The sequence below is a fragment of the Triticum aestivum genome, chromosome 5A, assembly GCF_018294505.1.
Source record: "Triticum aestivum cultivar Chinese Spring chromosome 5A, IWGSC CS RefSeq v2.1, whole genome shotgun sequence".
In the NCBI taxonomy this organism is placed as follows: Eukaryota; Viridiplantae; Streptophyta; class Magnoliopsida; order Poales; family Poaceae; genus Triticum; species Triticum aestivum.
Window position 1 is genome coordinate 653,362,235 of NC_057806.1, and position 22,577 is coordinate 653,384,811.

Sequence of the window (22,577 nt, forward strand, 5' to 3'; positions counted from 1 at the left end):
GTCGGCATACTCTAATAATGTCTCACCGGTGCAACAACAAACATCCAACTAATCATGGCCCGATCCCATTTCGCGGGCCTTTCCGTCCACATGCATGTAACCGCGTGCCGGGCTACCTGGGACTGGGAGCAAGCTAAGCAATTACTCTGAGCTGACGTACGCGAGCAGAGGAGAAGGTTCTATCTTTGCAGACCGGACGCTTTAGCCAGGTCGCCGCCGATCGCGAAGGGCGCGCGGGCTCCAAGTCGTCGTCAAGCCAGACGTAGTCTATATATGGATGTACCTGGTGGCTACTAGTACTAGGCTGTCCGCACCGCCAGCACTATAAAAAGGCTTACCCTGCATGATCCGAGCCACATCCACAGCCATTTCCGAGCCACTGAATCCGCACAGAATTACGAATTCCTTGTTGAGCTCGTCCGATTAGCCGCCATGGTTTCATCAATGAAGCAGTACAGAGATCAGGCCGATGCGCCCTCGCCCCTCTCCCTCTCTCTGTCCCTGGGAGTCGTCTCCGACAGCAGCAAGAAGATGCACCGCGGCGGCGCGGACGGTGAGTTCGTGTGCAAGACGTGCAGCCGCTCCTTCCCGTCGTTCCAGGCTCTGGGAGGACACCGGACCAGCCACCTCCGTGGCCGCCACTGCCTCGCGCTCGGCCTCGCTGCGGGGTCCGATCAGCCGGGGACCAAGAAGACGGTGGACCAGAAGCAGGCGCACCGGTGCCACGTCTGCGGGATCGGGTTCGAGATGGGGCAGGCGCTTGGCGGCCACATGCGCCGCCACCGCGAGCAGGAGGCCGCCACCACGGCGCAGGCGCCGCCCGTTCTGCTCCAGCTCTTCCTCTAGCACTGCACCATCGATTTCTCTCAAGTTCAATAGCGAGGCATATCTAGTTCTAGTCCAGATTTACAGGATCACCTATGTGCACGATTTGGTTTGCACATTTGCTGCACAATAGTTGGTCTGCTCGCTCATGTTATTAGGTATATATATGTACATATTTTAGGACTCATTCATTCGTTCATTACTGTTTACTGATATTATCTATACTTTATTGATTCATACATTTATTTTGTTCTACTTGAATCGACTACGAATTGCGTTAATCCTAATGACGATCTCCGTAACACAGATTTTTTTTCCTTGAAAAGGAGGCAGGCCGGGTCACGTTGACATACACAATTATTTTTAGTATAATAAAACTCTTTTTTTATTTAGAACATAGACGTCGGGGACGTCCGGCTTTAAATTAATAAAGCTCTCAACATAGGCAGCGTGCACAAACAAACAGACCAAACAAACGGAACAGAAGCTAGTCACCCATGTTCTAAGGCATGCCACAAAAGACAACGACGGCGAAATAAAGTGCATTACATGGCATAACCAGCCAAACTAACGAGCGCGAAGGCTCGGGGGTAACCAAGACCAAAAGGACTGCCCATCCCTATGAGGCAGCAAACGGAGGTGATGGGGCTCGAGACCCCGAGTAGACGGAGCGAAGACGTGCGATAGCTTGGCGATGAAGATTAGACTCTTGTTGCCTTCCCAGCGGTGCCAACTGCTGCAAGAATAAGATGCATTTGAAGATTACATCAGCGGGGTGAGAGGGGAACACTTCCTCAATAGTAAACTTGTTATGAATATGCCATAAGGCCCATAACATGGCCGAAGCACACGCCCACATGATCCGGCGCAGAGGGCCCTGGATCGAAGATAGGTATGACACAAGCTTAGAGCGTGAGCGTGGATCCCAATCCACCCAGCGGCCTCACGGACCGCGCTCCAAGCAAAGCGCGCCAAAGGACACCGGAAGAACACGTGGTCAGCATCTTACGCGTCATCACACAAAGCGCAAGGACCGGAAGCAGGGCCATTGCGCTTGGCTATATTGATAGAGGTAGGAAGGCGATCTTGGCATCGTTGCCATAGGAAGACCTTAATCTTAAGCGGGATTCGCGCCTTCCAAAGCCCCGTGGCTGCCATAGGGGCATGGCCGTGGCACAACTCTCTATACAGGGACTTGACAGTGAACTTGTCAGAGCCCGAAAGTCTCCAAGAGACCACGTCTGCGGAGCCCGACAGCCGCACATTCGCTATCAGAGCCCGCAGGCGCTCCCAATCTTCCAGCTCCGGCCCTAAAAGCTCCCTTCTGAAGTAGATAGGGGGCGGAGTGGCACTAAGAGCCGAAGCAACCAGTTGGTTGGGCTCAACCGCGATGGAATAAAGATGGGTAAACTCCGACCAAAGAGGCTGCTGGCCTATCCAAACGTCGTGCCAAAAACGCGTGGAGCGGCCGTTATTAACAGTGAACCTCGCACCCCTGGCGATGTATGGTTTGAGGGATTGGACAGAGGTCCAGAAAGGGGACCCATGAGGTGTTGCCTCAAAGAAATTCCCATGCGGGAAATACTTGGCACGAAGGAGGTCAACCCAGAGGTCGGTCCCTCCCTGGGACAACTTCCAGATCCACTTGCACATAAGCGCAATGTTCATCAGCTTAGAGTTGATGATCCCAAGGCCCCCCTGGGCTTTAGGTCTACAGACGGCTTGCCACTTAACCATGTGGTATTTCCGTTTAGGACCCGCTCCTTCCCAAAAGAAACGTGCCCGCGGGGTGTCCATTTTCGTGTGGACCCCATCAGCCATCGAGAGCATACCCATGGAAAACATGGGTAGGGACGACAGGCTGGAGTTAGTAAGGATTAGTCTTGCCCCTGAAGACATAAATCGACCTCTCCACGGACAAACTCGGTCCGCCACCTTAGTGTTGAGAGGTTCCCAATCAGCAATCGAGCATTTCTTCTGTGCGATCGGGAGGCCGAGGTAGGTAAACGGAAACTTCCCAAGTTTGCAATTAAGCAAGTTGGCCACCCTCTCACTTTCGGCCACATCCATCCCTATGGACACCACTTCACATTTGTGGAAGTAAATTTTTAGTCCGGACATGAGTTCAAAACACAGTAGGATGGCCTTAACCGTTGCGATACTGTGTTCGTCCAGCTCAAAAAGAGAAGAGTGTCATGCGCATACTGCAGGTGTGACACACCTCCTGGGATCAGATTACCGACCACTCCCCTGATGTGGCCAGCAGATCGAGCTTTGTCTAGCATGGCGCCCAAGGCGTCCGCCACAAAGTTGAAGAGCAACGGTGAGGCTGGGTCCCCTTGACGTAGCCCACGCTTGCTGCGGAAGAAGTTCCCTACTTCTCCATTCACCGCAATCGCCGTTTTGCCTCCCGAGACCAATTGCATCACACGGTGAACCCAAACCGACGAAAATCCTCGATCCAGAAGGATTTGACGGAGAAACTCCCAGTTCACTCGATCATATGCCTTCTCAAAATCTAATTTCAAAAGAATTGCCGGTTGGCGAGTGCGTTTGAGCGAGTGAACGATCTCTTGGAGGGCCAACGGCCCCTCCAAAATGTTGCGACCACGAATAAAAGCCTACTGGTTACTACTAATAATACGATGAGCTACGGAGACAAGCGCGTAGAACAAGCCTTAGAACAAATTTTAAACGGGACATTGATAAGCGCAATAGGACGAAAAAGTCTAATGTTGTCTGCGCCCTACACTTTGGGAATAAGAGAAAGAATCCCAAAGTTAAGGCGAGAGATATCTACTGAGCCACGCATGAACCCGTTACAAATTTCGAAAATAGGACCTTTGAGCACTTGCCAAAACCTTTTGAACATCGCCACCGACCACCCATCCGGACCCGGGGCGGTGTCAGTTTTCATCCCAAGGACCGCCTGGTCAATCTCCTGGAGAAGGAAAGCGAGTCCCAAGCCTTCATTCTCCTCGTCCGTGACCCGCAGCGCGGGTTCCCAAACATCCGACCGCAGCCGAGCCCGGGACTCCTCCCTGGAGCCCATCAGCTGGATGTAGAAGTCATAGATGCGACGAACGATGTCCTATTGACGCAAAAGGAGCCCCTGCTCAGATTGCAGTCTCAGGATGGCGCATTTACGGCGCCGGCCATTAGCATAGGCATGAAAATATTTTGTATTCGCGTCCCCCTTGAGCGTCCACTTCATTCCACTGCGCATAGCGCCAGTACTCCTCCGCTCGAAGGAGGGACTCAACTTGGGCTTCTACAGCGTAGCGCTGAGCCCAGTCTTGCTCCGGGAAGACATGTGAGTCCGCCGCAGCATCCATTCGGGCGAGGTCCGCGATCAAACGCGCTCGGAGCAACTTATCCTCACGGCCCTGGTTGGCCCCCCAGCCTTTGAGAGCCACACGCATCCCCGCTCCTGCGGCAATCTAGAAATCCATGGGCCCACGCGTGTGCCCGATCCGGGCAACACAAGTCTCCCACTTGGAGAGGAAGATTTGCTCAAATTCCGGGTGCTCAAACCACGCAGTTTCAAAGAAAAAATGAGGGCTTCATTTTAACCTCTCCTCCCCCGAGGAGAGGATTAAAGGGACGTGGTCCGACCCGATCCTCGTTTCAGCGTGTAGGGAGCACAAGGGAAATAGCATTTCCAACTCCGCGGACATAAAAACTCGGTCAAGCACTGACCGAACCGGCGTAAGCTGTTGGTTTGTCGAAGTGTACCGTGCGCCCACGCGGGCCACTTCCCTAAGGGCCATTGATGCTATCGCCTTATTAAACATGGACACCCTTGTCCAGTTCATAATCCCGTTGTTCTTATCCGCTCCCGAACGGATTAAGTTGAAATCCCCACCGACTATCAGTGGCAAGTTACGCACACCCAGGTCCGCGACCTTTTCCTGTAGTTCCCCCAAGAACTCATGCGAGTGCGAGTGGTCGGTCGGGCCATAAACCACAATGACCTCCCACTCGCGGAGGGTCGCGCGATGGCGAACATGTGCCGACACAAAGAAACGACTGGCATCCCACGCCACCACCTTGCAGCAAACATGGCTGATGCCAAGAAGCAGACCCCCCCCCCGAGTGGCCCACCGCAGGCACCCAGTGCCACGCAAAGCGTTCGAGCGGATCGATGGCTAGCAGGTCTCGGTGAGAGAATTCGGCCTTGATGGTTTCCTGCAAGCCAACTACGTCGATATCCTCAACACGAATGAATTCTTTTAGCTGGGTCCGCCTCCCAACGTGGCCGAAGCCTCGGATGTTCCAGAAGATGAAACACATTTAAATTATGCGATTGCGGAGGCGGATACCGCGAGCGGTAACCGCTTTGGCCACTCGTCGTATCTTGACAGGACCGCGGGCTGAGGGGGACGGCGCAGCCCCTGCTGATGTGTCCACCCGATCGGGCCACGCAACAGGCAACAGAGAAGCCCCTGCTTCTTCTTCTACGGGCGCAACGCAGGCCGCCGCTGCCTGGGCGAGCGCGGCCTGCGCGATTTCCTTAGAGCGGATGAGAGACAAGAGCTCTCGAGCCTCACCCTCATCAGACAAATCAACCCCACTATCCGCTAAAATACCCCCTAGACGCTCATCCGAATAATCATCAAAAATCGTAAAACGGGGTAGGGGGTTACCTTCGGTCTCCATGTTCTTCTGAGCCACCAAGACTTGAGCGCGCTGAAGAGCAGGAAGGTTGCCCTTGGCGCCCTTCGAACGAGAACTTGCCCGCTCCTGCGCCACCGGGGCCGCCACCAGCACCTTGGACCGCTTGGCCGTGGAAATGGGCACCGCCTTGGTCACCTCCGCCCGAAGCGCGTCGGAGGGAGGAGGGGGGGGGACGCCGGCGAGGGCCCGCCAACCGGACCCCCCGGAGAGGCCAACGCCATCACCACCGGCCGGAGCGAGACAGGCGTGCCCGCACGGACCGAGGGTGGGCTCGCTGGCACCATCGGGGGAGTCTTGCAGCCCGCCATCTTCTTGTGAAGCCGCACCCCGCCGCTACCCAGGTCGCGCAGACATGGGGGAACGCGATGCAAAAGCACGCAGCCCACCCACATCCGCAGCCACCGGGGAGACGAGCATGGAGCGGCCCTCCGAATCACACGAAGTCGATATGCCCTTGTCGAGGTCGAGGCCGAGGGACATGTTGGAGCCATATTGATTGAAGCCCGTCTCGTTGCTGCCCACGACCACTTGACGCTCCTCCAGATCCTTCGCGGCCCCCGCAGCCGGGGCCACGGCCTCGGAAGCCTTGTCCTTGAGGCCCAGCTTGTCCCAAGTTGCGGTGTCGATGGAGTCATCACCCATGCTCGGGTCCTTGTCCTTGTCCATGTCATCCGGACCCTTGTCTGTGCTTCCAGGGGGGGAGGGGGGCACCACCCTGCATGGCACCCGCCTCGGCCTCCAGCCGAAAGGTGAAACCCTCGCTGTTGAACCACCCTTGGACGTACCCCTTGAGCTTGGCCGGGGAGCGACACGCAAAGCGCATCCGCACGGGACCCGGCCCAGCCAATGACGCCTTGTCCACCTCCATCGGGCGCCCAATCATCACGGTCCCTGCCATGAGTCAATCCACGCGGCGGTGCTTGGGCGGCACACCCTAGAGCTTGACCCACACATCCGGCATGATTTCGGCCTTGGGCTCCTCCTGTAGCGCTTCCTTGATCTCCGCCATGATGTCGTTGAGGGAAAGGTAGAGTTTTCCGCTTCGCGTCGCCATTCGCAGCATGGCCTTGTTGGGGAAGATGACGGAGAACATGTCTTCCCCGACGGCCGTCACCTACCAATCCCATTCCCCCTCGAAGAGGTGAGGGAGCTCCGCCTCCAAGATGGGAATGGTCAGCTTGCCGGGCGCCGCTGAGATGAACGCCGCGTCCGCCACCACCGGGGCACGGACCTCCTCGCCCTCCGTCTCCACTAAGGGAAGGCAGAAGAAGCCCTCGCCGGGGATGGCGTTCCCCATGATCTGCAGCAATAAAGGCCGTCCGCGCGTGGGGCAGTGCGCCGACGCGTGCCCCTCCTCGTGGCAGACGACACACAGGGGCTTGAAGTGGCACATGTTCTGGTAGTGGCCCACCCGACCACATTTGAAGCACTCTGGCCCGTCGGACTCCTCCACTGGGATCGGGGCATCGGCCGAACCCTTCGACGCCGACGCCCCAGCCGCCAGCGGCAATAGCGCCGAGCCGACCCCCTTCTGCTTCTGTTTCTTGGCGAGTGGATCCCCAGCCCTCTCGCCGCTCGGAGGAAGGAGGGATTCCTTCCTCTTGAGCTATTTCTTCTGCTCTAGGCCATGGCGCCGATATTCCTCCTTCTTCTTCTCTTTGCGCTCGCGCTCCTCCATCTTCTTCCTCTCTTGCTCCGCGAGCCACCAGGGAGGCGGCGCCCCCCAGCCCGCCTCCTCCGTCGGATGCACCGACATCTTGGAGAGCGCCTTTGCCCTCAGATCTTGCTCACGCTGACGCTCGACCACCGGGATTGGAGGCGACATGGGTGGCTACTCCACGCGGCGGGATCCCATCCGCACCGCTGTTGCGAACGAGCAGGTGAGTGGGGGGAGGGACGGAGCAGACGGCGAGCGAGATGCCCGAATCGCCGCACCTGCGAGTGGGATGCGGGAAACCCTAGCGACAGATCTAGGGCACCCTTTGGCAGCCACAGCCACCTATTAATAGGCGAAAGCGGCCGCGCAGCCACCATCGCGTTGGGCCCGGGCCTAAACTCTTGCGGGCGTAAGGCCACCGGGCGAGGCTGTCTAGGCCCAAGCACTGAGGAGCGCCCCTGCGCACCCACTGGCGAAGACGCGGACGGGTCGGCCAATGGGCCCCCCAGCCCACGCACTGGCAGGCTGGGCTAGTCCAATAGGCCCAGCAAGGGAGCCGGCCCGGGCGACGACGGCGCCGAAACCCTTGCCAGGGTCCGCGTCTCCCTAGTAGGAGCAGCCCCGCCGCCGACGCCGACCCCTGTCAACGTCGGCGGGCTCACCGAGCCCAAAGGCGGCGCAGCCAACACCGGATCAAGGCGCCCCTCCTTCGCAGGACACGTGAACGGCCCTTAGGGCCCGCATCCACGCCCCTCGGCGGTCGCCAGATCCGCGGCGCTAGGCGGCGCCCGCCATGCCCACCAGGGCGAACGCGCGCCGGCGACCGGCCATGAGAGAGCCCCCCAGCTTCTCCGCATGGGCGACAAAGTCACCCACTGAGCACGCCATTGGCGGCCTCGGCGCAACACCATCACTCACCTGACTACGTACCTGAACGTATTCCTCCTCTTCGTCGTCGGAGTCGCCACCCCCCAGCGCCCAAAACCTGCTTCCAAAGGGGAACGGGCCAGGGGGCCGCCCGCCGGGCGAGACGCACCACCGAGCGCGCCCCACCGCAGGACGCACCGCCGTCCAGCCCTCCGCCGCCGCCATGGGGTTCCCCCCGCCGTCGCCCGCGGAATCGCCCCCCTGGTCGCCAGGTCGCACGGGAGCTGTTGGGTCACCCATCCGACATAGGCTCCCATATCTCTCCACAACATTCATCTCCTCAGAGGTCTCTTAAGTCTAAACCAGTCATATGTAAAAAGTGGAAAAAAGAATTGTTGGCAAAGAGAAAAGGGAGCATAAAATAGACGGCAGTTGTGTCACAGGGTGGAAGTGATCATGCATCATGATGGTTTTCGGCCATGGTTATCTGGATGGTTATGTGTGTATCAATCTCCCCTTCAAAAAATATGCATGTACGAACCTAAAAAGTCGTATGGAGCGGTGAGTTTGTTGCGGGAGATGGAACTTGTGGGCCGATTATCACGTCATAGATCTATAATGTGGTGATTATGTGCAGGGAGAGCTCTATGGTTCGAGCACCCAATATTTGGAGCAAGTATTCATGTCGAGAAGCATAGTACATGGTATGTAGAGATAACATAGCAAGGAAGCATTTATGTTGCTATATGTTTGGGAGAGCATGATTTTGATGTAAAAGCGTGCTTAGGTCTAACGAAGCAAGTAAGGAAATGAGTTGAATCACTGGCTTACTTGTCTGTGCCAACATTTGTTTGAGAGAGGATGGACGGCGTACAATCACCAACTCCCCTTTGGAGGCACGATAAGGTGAATTCGCTGGCCATTTGTTGGCGCCATCATTTGTTTGAGAGAGGATGGAAGATGTGCAATAATGAACTCCCCTTTGAGGTACCACAAGGTGAATTTGTTGGCCCACTTGTTGGCGCCATCATTTGTTTGAGGGAAAGATAGGGATGAGTACAGTTTTTTTAGGGAAACAGCAGGACTCTGCTGCGTATTTTTATTGATTTTTTAAATAAAGTTACAAATAAAGTGTCTTCAAACCAAAAAAACAAAAAACAAAAGGCACTATACATCAGCTGAAAGAGATAAACAAATAAAGGAAGAAAAAACAACAAGAAGAAAGTACAATGAAAACAAAGCAACCAAAGAGTGCTAACAGAAGGACTGAATCCAGTCCCTGAATCCACTGTATGCCTGCCTTGTCGCCCTGTAGCTGATCCATTTAAGCTCCTCCTTGAACTTTCGTCTACAGTTGTATATACTGGGTGGCGTTCGCTGGAAGATGTAGCCATTCCTTGTTGTCCAAATTGACAAGAATAATGATCTCTAGGAAAAATGGCACGCCCAGCAGCTGCTTTAAGTTGTTTATTTCTTCTTGAATACCCGTGTATATTGGCGTCCAGGTTGGGCATATATAAGCCCAACAGAGTTGTGCGAAGGGGCAATAAAAGAAGAGGTGATCCCTTGTCTCCAAAACCTGCATGTTACACATAACACAAGTGTAGTTTTCAATAAAGAAATTCTTACGCTGAAGGAGAGCTCTTCTGTTCAATCTGTTGTTGATGAGCAGCCAGTAGAATATCTTATGCTTAAGCTGGCAACATATTTTCCAGAGCCATCTCAGTGCTGGCAAAATGTCCGGTGTAGGAGATAGTAGTTTGTAGATTGTGGAGACTTTGTAACTATTTGCATTGACTGGTAGTTGCCACTGATCATATTCTGTAGTTAAAGTTAAATCCTGCAAGAATTGCTCCAATGCCTGAAATTGTTCATAGGCTTCTTCTGAAAAAGGTAAGTGAAAATGTTCGGCCAAATCATCTGTTTGCCAGATATCTAAAATGGAGAGTTGCTGGTTCTTAGCAAAGGAGAACAGGTGAGGCCAGGTAGAAGCTTTTTGCTCGCCATTCCAATTATCTGACCAGAAGTGCAGAGATTGCCCATTTTGAACAATGCTGACAGCATAATCTTTGTAGATTGGGAGAAGCTTCAAACAGTCTCGCCACCAGAAAGAACAACTGTTCAGATGTGCAGAAGGTGGTCCATTGGAATAGTAAGCTTCCCAAACTAAATTAACCCAAGGAATATCACAATGATTCATAAACTTATGCAACATCTTCGTGAGCAGGCATGTGTTCTGTGTAGTTACGTTCAAAATACCGTGGCTGATGAAGCTATGTACCTAGGGTAGGGTCATGGACCTGTCCTAACTGCCCTACCCAAGGACATCTCTAGAAGAAACCACCTTTCAATCGACTTGGAGGTGTTCCACTCGACAGACTCGAAGACGCTCGACCAAGAAATAATGACTCGACCAAGATCCAACCACTCGATGGCCAGGAGACCTGAAATCACTCCGCACGCTAACGGTCGGTCATTAAGTAGCTTTTATGGTCATCATAGCACTTTATTACTAGCGTTACCAGTAACGCTCTGCCTTAATGTACATTGAACCCTTTGTAACATGGGCTGGCCGGGGTCCTGGCACACTCTATATAAGCCACCCCCTCCTCCGAGACAAGGGTTCGCACCTCTGTAACTCATACTCACATAATCCAGTCGACCACCTCCGGGCTCCGAGACGTAGGGCTATTACTTCCTTCGAGAAGGGCCTGAACTCGTAAACCTTGCGTGCTTACAACTTCTCCATAGGTAAGATCTTGCCTCTCCATACTTACCCCCTACACTACTGTCAGACTTAGAACTACGACAGTTGGCGCCCACCGTGGGGCAGGTGTTTTAGTGTTTGTTGGAGGAGTTGCGACCTTTTCCGACCCAAATCATCATGGTTTTCGGCAAAGTTTCGGTGGAGGGCCGCGAGATCCGTCTCGGCGCGCTCACGTTCATCGTCGACGACTCTGCTTGGCTCTAGGAGGCTCCGCTCGACGTGGACGCACTCCCTGCTCGCGGGGCAACGCACTTTAGCACGTGCATCCGCGGCGTTCTCCTGCGGCAACCGTCGGCCCCCTACGGTCGGCTCCTGTGTTGTCCTCCCTCCCCGTTTCCTGCCGGCACAAGCGCTCCGGTCGGTCGAGACTTCAGCAGTGGGTGAGGCACGCGGTGACACTCAGTCGGCCACCCCTCAAGTCGCGGCAATCGAGCCCGACGGAGCCCTCTACGGCCTGTTCGACTGGCTCCGCAGAGACCGCATCCGAGTGCGACAGCAGCGATCCAGCGGCGGAGGTTCTGATGGTCGATGGACCACCCAGTCCTCCCGGTTTTCCCCGCACCAATGGAGGCGCAGGTGGAGGCGACCTGTTGCGTCTCCGTGAGGAGTATCTTCCCGAGCCTCTCATGTCGCTGCACAGAGAAGAACTTCGCCGCCGGAACATGGATGCACTACACACTCCTATCGTTGGAGAATCCCCCGAGGCTCGCGCCTTGGAGGACGCGCGCCTGGCAAACTTGGCCGAGCGCACTCGACTGGAGAACCTCCAGCGAGCACTCGACGAGCGTGCGCGACAATGGGTTCCTGAATCCAGTCGACGTCAGCTCTTCCCGCACCCGCAGGTATATCGAACTCCGATTCAGAATTTAGCAACTGCGGCCCGTATAGCGGAGTCGATTCAGCCTTGCCAGTCGGAGGCTGGCAGAGGCTTGCTGCAGATCAGAGCGTTACTCCGGGCAGCAGGAGATCAGAATTCCGCTATTTCTCAGTCGCGAAACATGATTCACAGCAGATCCGTTGCCGCAGACACAGTCCAGTCGGCTCACAGCCCGAGATCGCCCCCGAGGCGTGAGGGACGTGGAGACCGGCGTGACCAGTATGGGAACCATGAGCAGTATGATCACCGAGTCGATCATGATGGTCGACGTCGAGTGCCCACGCCTTCCCCGAGGAGCGGGTCGTATGTGCCTCACCAGCAGGATGACAGGCGCCCTCATAGTGGTGGGCGAAGGATTCCAGTCGACCCCAGAGGGCCAGGCTTTGACGCGAGATCCATTCTCGTCCAGGGTTTGGTCGACAGGAACAGGGCTCACCGAGAAGGTCACGACAGAGATGCACCTACCAGCAGCAGAGTACATGTTTCGGGGCCAGAGTGCTTTAGTAGAGCCATTAGGGCTGCTGTGATTCCTCCCAACTTCAGGTTGGCGACTGGAGTCAGTAAGTTCACTGGCGAGTCCAAGCCCGATACTTGGCTTGAAGAATACCGAGTGGTCGTCCAGATCGGCGGCGGCAATGATGAAGTGGCCATGAAGCACCTGCCTCTCATGTTGGAGGGCTCGGCCAGAGCGTGGCTGAACCAGTTAGCGCCTAGCAGCATTTACACTTGGGAGGATCTCTCCCGAGTGTTCGTCACCACATTTGAAGGCATGTGCAAGCGACCGGCAGGGCTGACGGAACTGCGGTCTTGTGTACAGAAGCCGAATGAAACTTTGAGGGATTACATCCAGAGGTGGATCACGTTACATCACTCGGTGGAGAATGTGCCTGACCACCAAGCAGTTTGTGCCTTCAAGGAAGGCGTTAAGTACAGAGAACTGAATTTGAAATTCAGTCGAACCGAGGATATGTCCCTGAATTGGATGATGGAGATTGCCACCAAGTACGCTAATGGCGAAGATGAGGATCGACTCAGGAGTGGCAAACTCAAGTCAGTCGCCCAAGAACCTGGAGGCAATTCCAATCGGAAACAGAAGCGGAAAGCCGAGCCAGCGGCTCCCGGGGAAGCCTTGGCTTTAACCCAAGAAAAGTTTAAAGGGAAACTTAAGGGGCTTGGAACCCCAAAAAGGTTAAAGACCAGGACAGAAATGATATGTTGGACATGCCATGTCTCGTCCACACAAAGAAAGATGAAGAAGGTAATTTCATTTACCCGAAACATACCACTCGATAGTGTCGACTCTTGATCCAGCAGTTCCAGGGCAAGCAGCCCAAAGGTAAGGAAAAGGAGTCAGACAAGATCCAGGACAAAGAGGACAGTGACGACGGATACCCTCAAGTCAATTCCACCTTGATGATTTTTGCTGATGTTGAGAGCAAAAGTCGACTGAAAGTCATCAACCGAGAGGTGAATATGGTTGCTCCGGTGACACCAAGTTATTTGAAACGGTCCCAGACTGCCATCACGTTCGACCAGTCCGATCACCCAACGCATATTGCCAGCCCTGGGAGGCAAGCTCTAGTGGTCGACCCAGTGGTTGAAGTAACTCGACTGACCAAAGTCTTGATGGATGGTGGCAGTGGTTTGAACATATTGTATGCTGAGACGTTGAAAGGGATGGGCATTCCGATGTCCAGACTCAGTGCCAGCAACATGAGTTTCCATGGAGTTATTCCTGGGAAGAAGGCTGAATCACTCGGCTAGATTGCTCTTGATGTGGTTTTCACTGATTCCAAGAATTACCACAAAGAGAAGTTGACATTTGAAGTTGTAGACTTCCAGAGTGCCTACCACGCTATTTTGGGCAGGTCGGCTTATGCACACTTCATGGCCCGACCGTGTTATGTGTATCTCAAATTGAAGATGCCTGGCCCCAAAGGTGTGATCACTATTACGGACAATCTGAAGAAAGCGGAAGAATGTTTTCAGAAAGGTTCAAAGATCGGCGACGCTCAGATGGCGGTGGTGGAGTTGCAGGAATACCAGAAGACTGCAGACCCGAGTGATTGGTTGCAAGCCAAGAAGCCCGCTACGGAGTCAGCTTTTCAGTCGACTGGCGATACAAAGACAGCTCATATCCACCCGACCGACCCCAGCGCTGCTCCAACTCATATCTCGACAACACTCGACTCCAAATAGGAAGAAGCGCTCATCCAGTTCCTCCATGAGAACTGGGACATTTTCGCATGGAAGCCCTCTGACATGCCGGGTGTTCCCAGGGAGCTGGCTGAGCACCGCCTAAGAGTCGACTCAAAAATAAAACCTGTCAAGGAACATCTCTGACAGTCCGCCGTCCAGAAGAGAAAGGCAATTGGCGAAGAGGTAGCTCGGCTCTTAGCGACAGAGTTCATCCGAGAAATCTAACACTCCGAGTGGCTCGCCAATGTCGTCATGGTCCCCAAGAAGGACAAGTCACTTCACATGTGCTTTGACTTTAAACATATCAATCGGGCCTGCCCGAAAGATCATTTTCCTCTCCCCCGCCTATTCCGGGTACCATCAGATCCGTCTGTATGGACCTGACGAGATCAAAACAGCTTTCATCGCTCCATTCAGGTGCTTCTGTTATATTACCATGCCATTCGGCCTTAAGAATGCCAGAGCCACATTCATGAGGATGATTCAGAAGTGTTTCCTCACCCAAATCAGTCTGAATGTGGAGGCGTACATGGATGATATTGTGGCCAAATCACGGAAGAGTTCTGACCTGCTGACTGACCTTGCTGAAACCTTTGCCAACCTCAGAAGGTTTGATATCAAGCTTAATCCATCAAAATGCACATTCGGGGTTCCTGGCGGAAAGGTACTCGGTTTTCTCGTTTCCGAACGGGGAATCGACGCCAATCCAGAAAAAGTCGTTACTATACTCCGAATGAAAAGTCCTGTGCGAGTGCACAATGTTCAGAAGCTTACTGGTTGCTTAGCCGCCCTAAGTCGATTCATATCTCGTCCCGGTGAAAATGCATTACCTCTTTACCGATTGATGAAGAAGTCTGACAAGTTCGAGTGGACTCCTGAACCTGACGCAGCGTTCGCAGAGCTCAAAGCTCTGCTTTCCACCCAGCCGGTGCTTGCTGCCCCAATCAGCAAGGAGCCTTTGCTGCTTTACATTGCAGCCACAGGACAAGTCGTCAGTACGGTACTTACGGTCGAGCGGGAAGAAGAAGGGAAAACTTTCAAAGTTCAGCGCCCAATGTATTATATTTCTGAAGTCTTGAACCCATCGAAGCAAAGATATCCTCATTATCAGAAGAAGCTCATCTATGGGATTTATATGACCACAAAGAAAGTTGCCCACTACTTCTCTGATCATTCCATTACAGTCGTCAGCAACGCTCCGTTGTCAGAGATCTTGCATAACAGGGACGCAACTGGTCGAGTGGCAAAATGGGCGATTGAACTCCTTCCTCTAGATATCAAGTTTGAGGCAAATAAAGCTATCAAGTCCCAGGCAATCGCGGATTTCGTTGCCGAGTGGATTGAACAGCAACTGCCGACTCAGGTTCACTCGGAGCATTGGACCATGTTCTTTGACGGTTCCAAGATGCTAAATGGTTCCGGAGCCGGAATGGTGTTGGTCTCCCCCAGAGGAGATAAACTCAGATATGTTCTTCAAATCCACTTTGATTCCTCTAACAACGAGGCAGAATACGAAGCACTCTTATATGGGTTGCGCATGGCCATTTCACTCGGCGTCCGTCGCCTCATGGTCTATGGCGACTCAGATTTTGTGGTCAATCAAGTGGTGAAGGAATGGGATGTCAGAAGTCCAGCCATGACTGGTTATTGCAATGCAGTGAGAAAGCTGGAGAAGAAATTCGAGGGGTTAGAGCTTCATCACATACCCCGACTGAAAAATCAAGCAGCTAATGATCTGGCAAAAATAGGTTCCAAAAGAGAAGTCATTCCCAGCAATGTGTTTTTGGAACACATCCACACACCATCAGTCCAGGAGGATCCCTTCACTGAAGAGGCCCTGCAGCCAAAAAGTGCTACGGATCCGACTGAAGTTGAAGTTCTAGCTGTGGTCGACCTAATCATGGAAGTCTTGGTTATCACTCTCGTCTGGACAGAACCGTACATCGCGTACATCCTAAGGAAATAATTCCCCGAAGACGAAGAAGAGGCTCGACAGATCGTCCATCGATCCAAGGCCTTTACAGTCATAAAGGGACAGTTATATAGAGAAAGCGCGACTGGGCTCGGCCAGAAGTGTATTACACCAGAAGAAGGTCAGATGATCCTTAACGATATCCACTCGGGGACCTGTGGTCACCATGCGTACTCGCGGACCATTGTGGCTAAAGCATACCGAGCGGGGTTCTACTGGCCAAGAGCCAATGAGATGGCCAAAGAGATAGTCAACAAATGTGAAGGATGCCAGTATTAGTCCAATATGCCACACAAGCCCGCGTCATCCCTGAAAACCATTCCACTCGTCTGGCCTTTCGCTGTTTGGGGGTTGGACATGGTTGGACCACTGAGAACAGGCAGGAGCGGCTTCACTCATGTGCTGGTAGCAGTCGATAGGTTCACCAAATGGATTGAAGCCAAGCCTATCAAGAATCTTGATGCTTGCTCCGCTATCAGTTTCATTAGAGAGTTGATATTCAGATATGGAGTTCCACACAGCATCATCACCGGCAACGGGTCAAACTTTGATTCCGACAAATTCAGGGCCTTTTGCGCCTCTCAGGGCACTCGGGTCGACTATGCTTCGGTCGCTCACCCCCAGTCGAATGGGCAAGCAGATAGGGCAAATGGCCTAATTCTCAAAGGACTAAAACCCCGATTGATGCGTGATCTCAAGCACGCAGCAGGTGCATGGGTCAACGAGCTTCCATCAGTCCTTTGGGGATTGAGGACAACCCCGAATCGATCGAACGGAAGAACCCCATTCTTTCTGTTCTACGGGGCCGAAGCAGTCTTACCGAGTGACCTGCTTCACAACGCTCCCAGAGTCGAGCTCTACTCAGAAGATGAAGCAGAACAATCCCGGTAGGACGCAGTCGACCTCCTAGAAGAAGAAAGGGAAATGGCCTTGATTCGATCAACCATCTATCAGCAAGACTTGCGTCAATTCCATGCCAGAAACATGAAGAGCCGAGCCTTCCAAGAAGGAGACTTAGTCCTCCGAGTGGATCAGCAGAAACCACACAAGCTCGCTCCTACTTGGGAAGGCCCCTTCATAGTCACCAGAGTCCTCCATAATGGAGCATACCACCTCTACAATGTCGATTGCCAGATTGATGAGCTACGAGCCTGGAATGCGGAGCTACTTCGCCCCTTTTATACTTGAATTCTCACTCGGATGAGAGGTAATAAGAAAAACTCCTGTAGTTTATTTATCAAAGACAAGAGCGTTATAATTTTCCCAGTGATTATTATTGTTTTTGTTTGCGTAAGAAATCCCCCAGTGGGTGGCTTAGCTGCGAATCCGCTTCGCGTAAGTTTGTAAAAACAGTTTCCTACCGAGTGGCGAGCCAGCCTCCCACTTGGGGGCTTAGCTGCAAATTCGTTTCACCTAAGTTTTAAAAATCCTACCGAGTGGCGAGCCAGCCTCCCACTAGGGGGCTTAGCTGCGAATCCGTTTCGCCTAAGTTTGAAAAAAATCCTACCGAGCGGAGAGTAATCCTCCCACTCGGGGGCTTAGCTGCAGTCCAGTACTCGCCTAAGTTCTCCCACTCGGGGGCTTAGCTGCAGTCCAGCACTCGCCTAAGTTTGAAAAAATCCTACCTAGTGGAGAGCAATCCTCCCACTCGGGGGCTTAGCTGTAGTCCAGTACTCGCCTAAGTTCTCCCACTCGGGGGCTTAGCTGCAGTCCAGCACTCGCCTAAGTTTGAAAAAACCCTACCGAATGGAGAGCAATCCTCCCACTTGGGGGCTTAGCTGCAGTCCAGTACTCGCCTAAAGTTCTCCCACTCGGGGGCTTAGCTGCAGTCCAGCACTCGCCTAAGTTTGAAAAAATCCTACCGAGTGGAGAGCAATCCTCCCACTCGGGGGCTTAGCTGCAGTCTAGTACTCGCCTAAGTTCTCTCACTTAGAGACTTAGCTGCAGTCCGGCACTCGCCTAAGTTTAAAAAAAATCCTACCAAGTGGAGAGCAATCCTCCCACTCGGGGGCTTAGCTGCAGTCCAGTACTCACCTAAGTTCTCTCACTTAGATACTTAGCTGCAGTCCAGCACTCGCCTAAGTTTGAAAAAATCCTACCGAGTGGAGAGCAATCTTCCCACTCGGGGGCTTAGCTGCAGTCTAGTACTCGCCTAAGTTCTCTCACTTAGAGACTTAGGTGCAGTCCGGCACTCGCCTAAGTTTAAACAAAAATCCTACCAAGTGGAGAGCAATCCTCCCACTCGGGGGCTTAGCTGCAGTCCAGTACTCGCCTAAGTTCTCTCACTTAGAGACTTAGCTGCAGTCCGGCACTCGCCTAAGTTTGAAAAAAATCCTACCGAGTGGAGAGCAATCCTCCCACTCGGGGGCTTAGCTGCAGTCCAGAACTCGCCTAAGTACGAAACACATCTCATTCCTCAAGGACGACGAGGGGCAGGTCGACCGCCACCTTCTCCTAGGGAGCTTCGCCACAAATACAATGCGCGATTCATCCCGCTCTACAGTAACAAAGTGCGGGTCGACTGCCACCTTCTCCTGGAGAGCTTCGCCACAAATACAAGACACGGGTCGACGGCTTCCCTCTCCTTCGGAGCTGCGCTACGAATGCAAAAGTTGTCTCGAATGAAGAATGGGTTCACTCAGCAGGAGATTCATAAAGATATTTAATGGTAAACCAAGTTCGGGTAAATTCCAAAGGTTCCAGATCACAGATCGAAGTACTCGGGCATGCAGCCCGAAAAAGTTTAACGGTTACAAAAACCACTCGGCATTCCGAGGCAAATTTAAGGTGGGACATAAAAGTTTGTTCACTCCGTGGGAGGAGGGCTGGCAGGCTCGACGAACTCATCCAGGTCGACGCCGTCGGCTATCTGAGTGGCTGCAGCGATGAAAGTCTCCATAAAGGTTCGGAAGTCATGCTTCTGGGTGTTGGCGACCTTGATTGCTGCCAGTTTGTCCTGTCGCACCTCCTTGCAGTGGACACGAACCAAAGACAGAGCCACGTCAGCGCCACACAGAGCAGCAGACTTCCTCCACTCCTGCACTCGGTCGGGGTTTTCATTTAGTCGAGTCATCAGGGACTCAATATCATTTTGGAGCACAGCCTCTGGCCAAAGTGCCGGGTCAATCCGCGACATGGCGACCTTCAGTCGAGGCAAGTAGTCCATGGCACTGTCGATGCGAGATTCCAGACGGAGCAGATTCATGGAAGTTTCATCTTTCACGGGAGAGTTGATTGGATCCAAACCTGGTTCAATCCGCCCAGTCTCCTCTTCAAAATTCTGGCAAAACTCTGCATTCATGATCCAAGGATAAGTCAATTTTCATACACTGAGTCGACACAAAAAAAATCAGTCGGAACAGAATGTGCACCTTCAAGCTTGATCAACAACTTCTTGGCAAGACTTCTCGGATAGCTCTCCAGATCATCCCTCCTGCGAACAATGCCTTCCATTTTCTCACCCTGGACGAGATTTGCCTTCTTCCAGCGCGAGCACTCCTTGTTGGAGTCATTCAGAGCGGTCTTCAGCCTGGTATTCTCTTCTTCCAACCGGCCGACCGAAGCCAGCTTCTGTTCGGCCAGAGCGGTCTTGTCGTCAGCCTCCTTACGAGCAGCAGCCAAATCCTGATCCTTTTTCGCCAGAGGTTCTCTCAGTTTTTCTGCAAAGAAATGATGATTGATTCAGAAATAGCAGAAGGGTACTCAAGCCTAAAACTGACCAGTCGACAGACTCGTCTTACCTGCGGCGCCGTCTCTAACCTTTTGCAGCTTTGTCCTGGCCAGCTCCAAGTCAAGGTTCAGTTGAATCTGCTACTTCTCCAAGTCAGCAAAGCGAGCTCCAAGATCACAAGGTTTCTGAAATCAAAGGGGAAAAGTTATTTTTACAGCAAAAAACAACAAAGGCAATAAATACTAAGACTACGGTCGACTGCCCGCAGTCCACCATAGTCTCGGGGACTACACCCAGTGGGTGCACTTAGCGTGCCCCCACCAGTTCTGATCCCACTCGACCGGCCCGCCGAAGTCGAGTCCAAAAAAAAGGGGCAGAAAGAGAGAAAGTAGAACTCAGACTACAGTCGACTGTCAGCAGTCCATCGAAGTCTCGGGGACTAGACCCAGTGGGTGCACTTAGCGTGCCCTCAACGGTTCTGATCCCACTCGACCAGACCGAGTGGAAGAGACAAACTACCAGTTTGGTTTATACATTCGGCAAAATACAAAGACTACGGTCGACTACTAGCAGTCCACCGTAGTCTCGGGGACTACACCCAGTGGGTGCACTCAGCGTGCCCCCACTAGTCCAAAAATTCAATCGACGCACCCAGTGGGTGTACAGATGCAAAGGTTTTCAGAAAGAATCTTCAGGTAGTATATCCTAACAGAACAAGCGGCGACCAACTAACTTGAACGTTGCTCTGGAGAGCCGAGCTGGTATCATAGGCGGCTTGGCTGGCGTCCCGCATCGTCTTCATCTTTTCCATCATAATGCCCGCCTGGCGTATGGCTTCCCTAGCAGCATTCACCTCATCCTCTGGGACATGATGGGTCGCAAAAAGTGAAGGCGGGTCGACAGGGGCTCGAGCAGTCGACGAAGAAGGCAAGGCACTCGACAGTGGCTCGGCGAAGGTAACAGAACCCCGATTGACGTCGCCAGTGTCCTGAACGACTAGATCCGCCCTTGGCGTCGACTGTAGCGCCTCACTTACAGGAGCTCGCCTATTCTTCCTCGTAAAAGGCCTCTCGGACTCTTCATCATCATCAGGGAGGTCAATAATGTTGGGAGCTGTGCAAAGTTCAATTGCCAAAATCACGTCACCCAATGATGCACATTGCTGTTGAATCGACCGAGTAAAGATAGTATGGCAGAAATCATACCCGGATTAGAAGTGACCGCATCCTCCATCACCTCATCATCATCCCTGTAAGCTGAGGTCCCGGAAGTGGCAGCGCTGACAATTCCAAAGTTCGTCCAGTCAAAACAAGAAAAACAAACAGCGTGGAGCATCGAGTGAATACAAAGAGAGACACTCACGCGGAGGCGACGGGGATATCAATTTTGATCTTCGGCAACGCCTTCCGTGTCCTCGGCTCTGCAACTTTGGGGTGCTTTGGCACCTTCTCAGTCGGGGTTGGTGAAGAGATCCGAGGACGCTTCGAAGACTGACCAGCCTGAGTAGTTGCCTTGTCGCGGGCACTCGGACGTTCTTCGTCGAGCTTGGATCGCCTCTCCCTGCGAGGGGGCGACTCGACTTCTTCTTCATCACTTGAGTCGTCGCTTCCTCCATCCCTTTCACCATCGGAAGTCCACTTGCCACTGTCGCCGCCACTCGCCTCGCCTTCCAGTGCTTGCTCTTGCTCCCCGTTGGGCATTGAATACATTTCAATAATAGCCTGAAAGGAAGCAGGGAGAACAAAGTCAGTCGACGCAATATAGGCAGCTGCGCGAGTGAATTCAGATTACAAGCAAAAACTCAGAATCAGACCTGCTCTGGTGCATGAGATTGGTCGAATGGGGGAACTCTCCTAGCTCCCCTAGGATTGTCCTTGTTCCCGATAATGCCCGACAGCCACTTCTCCAGTGTGTCGTCGTCGATCTCCTCTGGGTGGATCCGAGTGGAGTCTTCAAGACCCGAATACATCCACATCGGATGGTCTCGAGCTTGAAGAGGCTGGATGCGCCGCTGAAGGAAGACCTCCAAGAGATCCATACCAGTGACCCCGTCACGAATAAGCTGGACCACTCGATCGACCAACAGCTTCACGTGCGCCTTCTCCTCCGGGAGCACCTTCAAAGGGGAGGGTTTCTCCACTCGGTCCATGGTAAAGGGAGGGAGGCCAGTCGATTGCCCTGGCGTCGACTGGTCTTTACAGTAAAACCAGGTCGACTGCCATCCACAAACCGAGTCAGGAAGAATCATGGCCGGGAAGGAGCTTTTCCCTCTCGTCTGGATGCCATGACCCCCACACATCTGGATCACTTGGGTCCTCTCATCACTCGGATTAGCCTTTTTCACTGTCTGGGAGCGACAAGTGAAAATATGCTTGAAAAGACCCCAGTGAGGCCGGCAACCCAGGAAATTCGCACACAAAGAAATGAAAGCGGCGAGATAAACGATCGAGTTGGGGGTAAAATGGTGGAGTTCTGCCCCAAAGAAGTTCAGAAACCCTCGAAATAAAGGGTGAGGAGGCAAGGAAAATCCACGGTCGACGTGGGTGGCAAGAAGAACACGCTCACCCTCCCGAGGTTGCGGCTCAGATTCCTTCCCCGGAAGCCGCGCCGAGTCATAGGGGATCAGCCCCTCTTCGGCCAGGTCGTCGAGGTCTTCTTGGGTGATCCTCGAGTGGATCCAGTCGCCCTGGATCCAGCCCCTCGGCAGGCCGGTCCTCGAGGAAGATCCGCCCCGACTGGTCGCCTTCCCCTTTGACCTCGCCGTCACCTTCTTTGCCCGCTCCAGAGCCGTCGTCTTCTCCTTCCCCGTTGTCGCCGGCGAGACGCATACGGAGCGGTGATGCTGGGGCGAGAGCGAGCACAGCGGAGGGGCGTGAAGAGGAGAAGAGGAAATGGGAACGCACTGTTCGGGAGACCCCGGTCCAACGCCTTATATGAGGCCACTTCCGAGTGGCTGATGGGTAGGCCCAGGTGGCTCTGTCAAATCCCGTAACGATCGCGCGCGCGGTACGTGGCGAAAAAGGCGGCGCGGGGATCGAGGCTTCTCCGCTCTATCCCATCCGATTA

General features: G+C 53.5%; 1 protein-coding gene across 1 annotated transcript; it reads left to right on the top strand.

The window, feature by feature from the left end:
* The first annotated feature begins 315 nt into the window (after positions 1–315).
* Positions 316–1,062, top strand: LOC123108222 (zinc finger protein ZAT7). Its single transcript, XM_044530052.1, has one exon. It carries the CDS (start codon positions 433–435, stop codon positions 844–846), a length of 414 nt encoding a protein of 137 aa, XP_044385987.1. The 5' UTR covers positions 316–432; the 3' UTR covers positions 847–1,062.
* The last annotated feature ends 21,515 nt before the right edge of the window (positions 1,063–22,577 follow it).